Source organism: Procambarus clarkii, chromosome 37 (assembly GCF_040958095.1).
Source record: "Procambarus clarkii isolate CNS0578487 chromosome 37, FALCON_Pclarkii_2.0, whole genome shotgun sequence".
Lineage (NCBI taxonomy): Eukaryota > Metazoa > Arthropoda > Malacostraca > Decapoda > Cambaridae > Procambarus > Procambarus clarkii.
The window spans coordinates 21,672,116-21,681,831 of NC_091186.1; the positions used below are offsets into that span (position 1 = coordinate 21,672,116).

The 9,716-nt window shown below is 51.0% G+C and overlaps 3 protein-coding genes across 3 annotated transcripts in view; 1 reads left to right on the top strand and 2 right to left on the bottom strand.

Annotated features, from left to right (window-relative positions):
- LOC138372062 (peptidyl-prolyl cis-trans isomerase-like) overlaps positions 1-4,143 on the bottom strand; it is a 95,688-nt gene extending 91,545 nt beyond the window's left edge. The window contains exon 1 of the mRNA XM_069337246.1: positions 4,009-4,143. Coding sequence (XP_069193347.1) covers positions 4,009-4,125 — 117 coding nt within the window. The 5' untranslated portion in view covers positions 4,126-4,143. The remainder of the gene's footprint in view (positions 1-4,008) is intronic.
- Positions 4,144-4,430: 287 nt separating this feature from the next.
- On the bottom strand, positions 4,431-5,809 carry LOC138371861 (tripartite motif-containing protein 59-like). Its single transcript, XM_069336898.1, has 3 exons — positions 5,720-5,809; positions 4,800-5,394; positions 4,431-4,450 (listed from the first exon to the last, which is right to left on the bottom strand). Exons 1-3 carry the CDS (start codon positions 5,807-5,809, stop codon positions 4,431-4,433), a joined length of 705 nt encoding a protein of 234 aa, XP_069192999.1.
- A 2,373-nt stretch (positions 5,810-8,182) lies between these two features.
- Positions 8,183-8,662, top strand: LOC138371862 (piggyBac transposable element-derived protein 4-like). The gene has a single exon (XM_069336899.1). It carries the CDS (start codon positions 8,183-8,185, stop codon positions 8,660-8,662), a length of 480 nt encoding a protein of 159 aa, XP_069193000.1.
- Positions 8,663-9,716: the final 1,054 nt, after the last annotated feature.

Below are 9,716 nucleotides of genomic sequence, written 5' to 3' on the forward strand. Positions count from 1 at the left end.
GCGGCCGAAAACCAAGCAGTAAACGGCCAAGCAGGGGCAGGACCCAAGGAACTTGTGGAAGGTGGCCCCAAGCCCCAAGGGCAGTACTTACAGGGCACCTAGGGAAGGGAACCCTAGGTGCATGCAGCCAGAGTACTGGAGAATCACTCCCGGATCACACACCACCTAGAAAACAGACACCACACTCTAGGTACAGTGCTGAAACAACCACTGGAGCCGGAGCACATAACCTGTGCCTATAGCATCAGCCGAAGAACTGATGGGTGGATAGCCGGCGTGGGAGGTCTGGGGCTCCCCCTTCCTCCTCCCGGGGAGGGGGGAGCTGCGCAGACAGCGGCGCGGTGACGTATGACGTCATGCTAGTTTCCTTGTTTTCTGTTGAAGAGTTCTATCCACTAGTTCGGCTTTAGGTAGCAATTTTCACCAGAATAGGGGTTTGCTTTGGAATGCTTACCTTTCTGGATGCTTGACCCGGTCGATGGCAGACATAGAATGCTTCCAACCACACGGGGGTTTCTATAGGCCATTGCTCCCCTTGCCTCTCTGAGGGGGCCAGGTTCTGGCTCGTGGTCCCCGGTAGGCCCTAGAACTCCATACACATGACTGATGCCAAAGTCTGACATTAGCATATCACCGGTAAAGCTCCGGGGAGCCGACGGGGCTCCCCCCAGAAAAGTTCGTAAAACCCAGGGGCCAAAGACGTGCATGCTGAAAAAAGTTCGTAAAACCCAGGGGCCAAAGACGTGCATGCTGAGAAAAGTTCGTAAAACCCAGGGGCCAAAGACGTGCATGTTAGCAATGCCTGTGCACGGGTCAGCGGGGTAACGAAAAAAACACGGGCCAAACACGTGCATGGGAAAAAAACAAAATTGCACGTGTTTGGCTCGGTTTATACTACTTACTGGAAGGGGGTTGGTGATGGACCTGCAGGTCCAGCCCCCTCTCTACTGGCAGGGGCTCCACCGCCTCTACTGGCAGGGGGTTGGTGCTGGACCTGTAGCTCCAGCCCCCCTCTACTGGCAGGCGTTGGTGCTGGACCTGTAGCTCCAGTCCCCCTCTACTGGCATGTGCTTGGTGCTGGACCTGTAGCTCCAGCCCCCCTCTACTGGCAGGGGTTGGTGCTGGACCTGTAGCTCCAGCCCCCCTCTACTGGCAGGGGATTGGTGCAGGACCTATAGCTCCAGCCCCACCTCTACTGGCAGGGGGTTGGTGCTGGACCTGTAGCTCCATCCCCCCTCTACTGGCAGGGGGTTGGTTTTAGACCTGTAGCTCCAGCCCCCTCTACTGGCAGGGGGTTGGTGCTGGACCTGTAGCTCCAGCCCCCCTCTACTGGCAGGGGGTTGGTTCTGGACCTGTAGCTCCAGCCCCCTCTACTGGCAGGTGGTTGATGCTATACCTGTAGCTCCAGCCCCCCTCTACTGGCATGGGGTTGGTGCTGGACCTGTAGTTCCAGCCCCCTTCTACTGGCATGGGGTTGGTGTTGGACCTGTAGCTCCAGCCCCCCTCTACTAGCATGGGGTTGGTGCTGGACCTGTAGTTCCAGCCCCCCTCTACTGGCAGGGGGATTGGTGTTGGACCTGTAGCTCCAGCCCCCCTCTACTGGCAGAGGGTTGGTGCTGGACCTGTAGCTCCAGCCACCCTCTACTGGCAGGGGGTTGGTGCTGGACCTGTAGCTCCAACCCCACCTCTCTACAGGCAGGGCGTTGGTGATGGACCTGTAGCTCCATCCCCCCTCTACTGGCAGGGGGTTGGTTCTGGACCTGTAGCTCCATCCCCCCCCTCTACTGGCAGGGGGTTGGTGGTGGACCTGTAGCTCCAGCCCCCCTCTACTGGCAGGGGGTTGGTTTTAGACCTGTAGCTCCAGCCCCCTCTACTGGCAGGGGGTTGGTTCTGGACCTGTAGCTCCATTCCCCCCTCTACTGGCAGGGGGTTGGTTCTGGACCTGTAGTTCCAGCCCCCCCTCTACTGGCAGGGGGTTGGTTCTGGACCTGTAGCTCCAGCCCCCTCTACTGGCAGGTGGTTGATGCTATGCCTGTAGCTCCAGCCCCCCTCTACTGGCATGGGGTTGGTGCTGGACCTGTAGTTCCAGCCCCCCTCTACTGGCACGGGGTTGGTGTTGGACCTGTAGCTCCAGCCCCCCTCTACTGGCAGGGGGTTGGTGCTGGACCTGTAGCTTCAGCCACCCTCTACTGGCAGGGGGTTGGTGCTGGACCTGTAGCTCCAACCCCACCTCTCTACAGGCAGGGCGTTGGTGATGGACCTGTAGCTTCAGCCCCCCTCTACTGGCAGGGGGGTTGGTGCTGGACCTGTAGCTCCAGCCCCACCCCTCTTTACTGGCAGGGGGTTGGTTCTGGAGCTGTAGCTCTAGCCCCCCTCTACTGGCAGGGGGGTTGGTGCTGGACCTGTAGCTCCAGCTCCCCCCTCAGCTGGCAGGGGGTTGGTGCTGGACCTGTAGCTCCAGCCCCCCTCTACTGGAAGGGGGGGGGGTTGGTGCTGGACCTGTAGCTCCTGCCCACCTCTACTGGCAGGGGGTTGGTGCTGGACCTGTAGCTCCAGCCCCCCTCTACTGGAAGGGGGGGGGGGGGGGGTTGGTGCTGGACCTGTAGCTCCTGCCCACCTCTACTGGCAGGGGGTTGGTGCTGGACCTGTAGCTCCAGCCCCCCTCTACTGGAAGGAGGGGGGGGGGGGTTGGTGCTGGACCTGTAGCTCCAGCCCCCCTCTACTGGAAGGGGGGGGGGGGTTGATGCTATACCTGTAGCTCCAGCCCCCCTCAACTGGCATGGGGTTGGTGCTGGACCTGTAGTTCCAGCCCCCCTCTACTGGCAGGGGGTTGGTGTTGGACCTGTAGCTCCAGCCCCCCTCTACTGGCAGGGGGTTGGTGCTGGACCTGTAGCTCCAGCCCCCCTCCACTGGCAGGGGGTTGGTGCTGTACCTTTAGCTCGAACCTCCGTCTACTGGCAGGGGGTGGGATGGTGCTTGACCTGTAGCTCCAGTCCCCCCTCTACTGGCAGGGGGTTGGTGATGAACCTGTAACTCCAGCCCCCCCCCTCTACCGGCACAGGGTTGGTCCTGGACCTGTAGCGCCAGCCCGCCTCTACTGGCAGGGGGTTGGTGCTGGACCTGTAGCTCCAGCCCACGTCTACTGGCAGGGGGTTGGTGCTGGACCTGTAGCTCCAGCCCCCTCTACTGGCAGGGGGTTGGTGATGGACTTGTAGCTCCTGCCCCCTCTACTGGCAGGGGGTTGGTGCTGGACCTGTAGCTCCAGCACCCCCTCTACTGGCAGGGAGTTGGTGCTGGACCTGTAGCTCCAGCCCCCCTCTACTGGCAGGGGGTTGGTGCTGGACCTGTAGCTCCAGCCCCCCCTCTACTGGCAGGGAGTTGGTGCTGGACCTGTAGCTCCAGCCACCCTCTAATGGCAGGGAGTTGGTGCTGGACCTTTAGCTCCAGCCACCCTTTAATGGCAGGGGGGGTTGGTGCTGGACCTGTACCTCCAGCCCCCTCTACTGGCAGGGGGGTTGGTGCTGGACCTGTAGCTCCAGCTCCCCTCTACTGGCAGGTGGTTGGTGCTGGCATTGTTTATTAGTTTGTTGGCAGTTACAAGGCATCAGTCTCTTCGAAGCCAGCAGTGGTCTATTTTGTTTCACTGTCTTCCTGAATGTTTTCCCGGTAAGATGGAGAGTGGTGACACTCCACCACTTCACTTGGTGGAGTGTCACCCGCTCTCTGTGCTTCTGTGAGGGGAGCCAGGATCCCGGGTTCAATAGAGGATCGCAGGTTCAATCACCATGCAGGACAGAAATGATTCACATGTTTCCTTTCACCTGTTCCGCCTGTTCACCTACCAGTAAATATTTATCCCAGAGGTAGGAAACTATTGTAAATTGTATATTAAGGAAAGTCAGTAGTTGACCTTGGGGAACCCCGATAAATCTAAGAACAGGCTTCCTCTCCTCAAAACGCAACTCAATATCTTGTGATATGACCTATGAGAGAAAATAAAAATCTTACTGTTAATTGCTTCTGGGGGATCTCTCCAGTGATTTCCTGAACTTTATTCATGATGCTGGAGGCTGAGTCTTCCAGGTGTACTGGGTCAGCTGTGGCACCTGTCTCTGTGGTCATCATCTCCAGGGCCTCCCTGATGGTCTCCTGCACCTGTCATTACAACACAAACATTAATGGTGGAGGCTGAGTCTCCCAGGTGTACGGGGTCAGCTGTGGCACCTGTCTCTGTGGCCATCATCTCCAGGGCCTCCCTGATGGTCTCCTGCACCTGTCATTACCAACACAAACATTAATGGTGGAGGCTGAGTCTCCCAGGTGTACGGGGTCAGCTGTGGCACCTGTCTCTGTGGTCGTCATCTCCAAAGCCTCCCTGATGGTCTCCTGCACCTGTCATTACCAACACAAACATTAATGTGGAACCTGGACTATAATGAAGCATCAGGCTCTGAGTAAAATACCTGGACTATAATGAAGCATCAGACTGAGTAAAGTAACTGAAAACTATAAGTAATGTTGTCTCTCTACACTGACCACAGTGTAGAGACACACCAAGATGACAGTTGACTTTATTAATAAAAATGTTTCAGGTGTTAGAGCAAAAATCTTCCTATATATAAAGTTTACTCTCATCATGATGTGTCTCCATGTCAAAAGTGTTTATATAGAGGCAATACTACACTCAGTTGGGTGAGAACAATGTGACCTTCAGCAGCGTACCTTCACTGAGGTGTGGACAGTCTTGACATCTGGGAAGAGTGTCTGGCACTTCTGGAGCCAATCTTCTACCTTCATACTGCACTCATCAGCTGTGTCTATGGTTGTGCCAACCTCCTGTAGGGTGTTGACTGTGTCGAGGCTCCCCAGCATGGCCTGCAGCCGAGTTTTCCCTTCCTCTCCATGTGTTGTCATATCCACCACACTGGTATCCTCCAGTTCCAAAAGCTTTATTGCTGACTTGTTCTGCTCTACCAGAGCATAGAGTTTGTCTTGGAGCTGCAGGTGGTGAGTCTTCCAGTCCCCCAGCTGCCCCCGGTACTCCCCCAGCTGGGACAGTACCTCTTCACAGCTTTTAATGAGGCTGCTAATGCTGCTCTTCTGCTCCTGCAACATGGAACGAAACTTCTTTTTTGCGGGTACAGTTTTCTCTTGTGTTTGCTGGATATTTTTGAGTTTCCTAACTAAAGCCAGCACAGCATAGCTAATTGGGAACTGAGTAGCAGCTGTGGCAGCGTGCTGGACACGGCAGCTGGGGCAAGTCAGCTGACCATTCTTGATAGCATTGTCAATACACTGGGAGCAGAATGTGTGGCCGCACGGCAATGTGCGAGGCCGTAGCTGATTGTCGTCATAATCGTTATAACACACTGAACATTCCTCTGGCTTGTTATCCTGTGGAAAAGAATATTTGGTTAAGCTAGATGTATTTACAACAAAAAAGTAATATTACAGTACTTTATTTACTAATACAAGTTACGTAATATTTGCATACATTATTTGTATTAGCTATTCTAGAGTTAATATTAGAGTTAGTTAATATTACTGACAGATTAACATATCCACAGCAAGGTCAATATTTTTTATAAACATATCCCAGAGTATGGGATAATATTTTTTGGTAACATATGCAGCAGCAGGGTTGCTTGTAAGTCATACCCAAGAGTATGACTAACAAAACCCGTCCTTACTTTCTTACGAATAATGGAAGGAAACAAACGTATATATCGTATGTGATAATTGAGGAAGGGTCAAGTATTCTTAGTCTAAGTTGGACAATAAGTGCACAGTGGGTTAAATCTTTACACATGGGTTTTATTGACCAACTCCGGATTATTCTACACTTATTAACTATGGGAACACACGATTATGTTAATGGATTGTTGAGATTGAGTGATACTCTTCACCAAACATAAACATGATAGATGAATTGACTATTGGTCCCACACAAATCTGGGCTTAGTCGTTATTTTACTCTAGACTCTCTTGGTAATATGCAAATGTAGCATGGATTTTTACAATATAAGGCCTACACTTAATCACTTTACTAACGGGGACCAAGGTTGATGGAGTTTAAACCACGTGTTACAGTACTCCTTAAAGTGGGTGAATGAGCCCAAAATAACACAAGACACACAGGGTTCTACAAACACACATTCCTAAAATTCCTATCCCTAAACTAACAAAGAAAAAAAGCACTAGTACATTTAATGCACTTATCGTTACTGTAGAAGACCACCCAACCGTCGCATTGACGTCTACTGGACACTGGAGTAGTCGCTGCCTGAGTGGACAACTTGCTGCCACTCTCCACTCTGTGTGGACTCGCTTGGTTCCAATAATGTTTCACACAAAACTCATATCCCAAAATTGGTCATTTGAATGTCTTATAGAGTTCCAGACTGTTTTCAACATTTAACACTGCTGTTTCAATATATATTTTCAACCAGTGAATGTCTTAAATAAGTGTTTCCTATACTATTCCATTGCTTTGGGGAGGATATATAATTATTAATAATAATAATTTTCCTTTCTAAGTCACTGTGCTCCACATGTGCAGAACTGACTATTGTACTGGCAGAAATCATAAATTCATGATTGTCCTGCCCTTCAAGAAGACCTGAACAAAATAAGTGTATGAGCACCACTTGGCAAATGGAATTTAATGTGAACAAATGCCATGTTATGGAATGTGGAATAGGAGAACATAGACCCCACACAACCTATAAACTATATAATTACCTAAGTGTAGTTACAGGATGAGAGCTATGCTCATGATGTCCCGTCTTCCAAGCACTCTGTCATATAACAATTTGAAATTACTGACGCTTTTGTCCTCCATCACCTTCTCACCTAACTTGTTCCAACTGTCTACCCCACTTGTGTGTGAAAGTGAATTTTCTTATTCACTTCCAAAAAATTTAATTTTCTTCGGCACCTTTGTTTAGTTAGTTTAAATCTATGACCTCTTGTTCTTGTAGTTCCAGGTCTCAGGAATTTTTGCCTATAAATTTTATCAATTCCCGTTAATATTTTGTACGTAGTGATCATATTGCCTCTTTTTCTTCTATCTTTTAGTTTTGGAATATTTAACCCTTTAACTGTGCAACGCACCTGCTGGCCCACACTTGGGGTGCACTACGCGCCTCCGGGTATTTGTATTTTTCACATTCGATTTAAAAGTGACATGCGGTGACGCGGGTATGGAATGGTTGGCTGGGGGCCCCAGTGATAGTCCGCCAGCTTGAAAAAAAATTCCCAGCATGCCCCGTGGCCATGGAGAGCCCCAGTTCCCAAGCAGCAACCATGTCTGATGCATCGTCAACGAGCTCCCGCTCCACAGTGACCCGCGGTCATGGAAAACGACTCTCTGAGGAGGAGATTCGCGATATTTTGTACGACGACGATGCTATGGATGATGACCTGGACTATGATCCAGAGAAAGATCTGACACTGAGGTCTGATACGAGTGAGGGAAAGACGCAAGTGGATGATGGGGCGAGTGAATATGGTATACGCTCCTCACCCGGCCTGTATCGCCGCCCTGGGTCAACACCGTTATCACCACCACCATCATGTATGTCCCCAGATGCTAGTTTATTCAATGACAATATATGTGATGAATCTTTCTCGGGCTTCAGTGACATTGGCTCCGATACGAGTAGTGTGGACGACCCGAGTACTAGCAGCGAGGGTGGTACCAGGCGGGGCTTTGCTGCCTCAGCAACACGTCGAGGCAGGTGATAGCATGTCTCACAGCATGACGACAGTGGGCCCTCAACATCAGGTGATTGTGGTAGGCCTACGGTATGAAAATCTGCCTCAGCGCCAAGCATACCCTCACCCAGCTCCAGCAGCAGCAGCAGACGACGTAGCCGTGGTTTTGGTGCTCGTGGTGGTGTTGGCGCCGACATCAAACTCCCTGGTGTACTTGTGTGGGAGGAATGCACCACATCTGTCCCTCAAATACCAACGTTTGATGATACCGATGTTGTTGTTACAGCTTTATTCCCGTATAACGGTGATGATATGGCGAACATGGAATATTTCCAGGCATATTTTGACAATGTCTTCATGAGGCATCTTGTGACCGAGACAAACATGTACGCCCACACCCCTCATAGACGGCGGCATATTACCTGCCTTACGCCTCACGCGATGGAAGGCAACGACAATCGACGAGATGTACGTGTTTCTGGTACTATGCATGATGATGAAACACTCCGAGAAAGCTGTCGTCCAGGACTATTGGAACAAAGACAGCCTTGTTCCATCACCCGTCTTCAACCGGTATATGTCGCGGGATAGGTTCCACTTGATTCTCAGGTGCCTGCATTTCGAGAACAATGCAAATGAGGACAGACGCGACAGACTGTGGAAGGTATGCAAGGAATTCAGCGACTTGCGAGGGAACTTCAGGGATTATTTTGTACCTGGACAGAATGTCGTTATCGACGAGTTGCTTGTACTGTTCAAGGGCAGACTGGCTTTCAAGCAGTACATCTCTTCCAAGCGGCACCGTTTTGGACTAAAGTTTTTCATGCTGTGCGACTGTGAGACTGGTATCGTCCTGGACATGATCTTGTACTCTGTATTCTTGTATACAGTACAGACATCGACATACCAGCTCAAGATGAACACTGGTTCTCCGGCAGTGTCGTAAAAACCCTGATGGAACCGTTGCTGAACAGGGGGCATATACTGTTCACAGACAACTATTACACCAGCCCCCTGTTGACCAGATACCTCCTTGCCCACAACACCGGCGTATGTGGCACTGTGAAGGTCCTCAGGAAGGAAATGCCAGTGTTCAGTATAGGTATATCCGTGGGCAAGTGCCAGCTGTGCAAGTGTGACAATATGCTGTCAGTGCGATGGAAGGACAGACACGAGGTGAATATGCTAACAACGATTCACACCGGTGCCATGTTGGACAATGGGAAGGTCCATTTTCAGATGCGCAACCCCATGTATAAGCCAGACTGTGTCATAGACTATAACGTGAACATGCGCCTCGTCGATAATTGTGACATGATGCTTGGTGGTGTGGAGTGCGTGCGCAGGTCTGTGAAGTGGACGAAAAAGTTCTTCTTCCACCTCATGGATGTTGCAGTGCTCAACTGCTTCAATATGTACTTAGTGAAGTCCGGTAGGAAACCATCTGCTTGATACCTGCTTGATGGGGTTCTAGGAGTTCTTCTACTCCCCAAGCCAAGCTCGACTTGTGAAAGTTTGGTCCACCAGGCTGTTGCTTGGAGCGGCCCGCAGGCCCACATACCCACCACAGCCCGGCTGATCCAGAACTTCTCTTAGAAAACAGTCCAGTTTTCTCTTGAAGATGTCCATGGTTGTTCCGGCAATATTTCTTATAGTCGCTGGGAGGACGTTGAACAACTGCGGACGTCTGATGTTTATACAGTGTTCTCTGATTGTGCCAATGGCACCTCTGCTCTTCACTGTCTATATGTACCTTCAATGCCACTGTTGTGTCACAGCTGCTAGTAAAGTATGGCAGGGAGGGGTCCGTAGTACCTCGCGGGGTACACCTGGAAGATACTGGAGGGCCAAGTACCAAATCTACACAGTAAAATAACAACGTACTGGAGTGAACGACATGGAAGAAAATGTAGAATAGAACCAATGAAGAGCAGAGGTGCCATAGGCACAATCAGAGAACACTGTATAAACATCAGAGGTCCGCGGTTGTTCAACGTCCT

What these genes read in the sequence shown, in the direction of transcription:
- LOC138371861 (XM_069336898.1), bottom strand. Translation starts at nt 5,809, where the DNA reads ATGTGTAAAGATTTAACCCACTGTGCACTTATTGTCCAACTTAGACTA. An exon ending in TTATCACATACGATATATAC is followed by an intron (nt 5,395 to 5,719) that starts GTTTGTTTCCTT and finishes TCTTTTCCACAG; the next exon opens with GATAACAAGCCAGAGGAATG. An exon ending in AGACACAGCTGATGAGTGCA is followed by an intron (nt 4,451 to 4,799) that starts GTATGAAGGTAG and finishes TATTTTACTCAG; the next exon opens with AGCCTGATGCTTCATTATAG.
- LOC138371862 (XM_069336899.1), top strand. Translation starts at nt 8,183, where the DNA reads ATGTACGTGTTTCTGGTACTATGCATGATGATGAAACACTCCGAGAAA.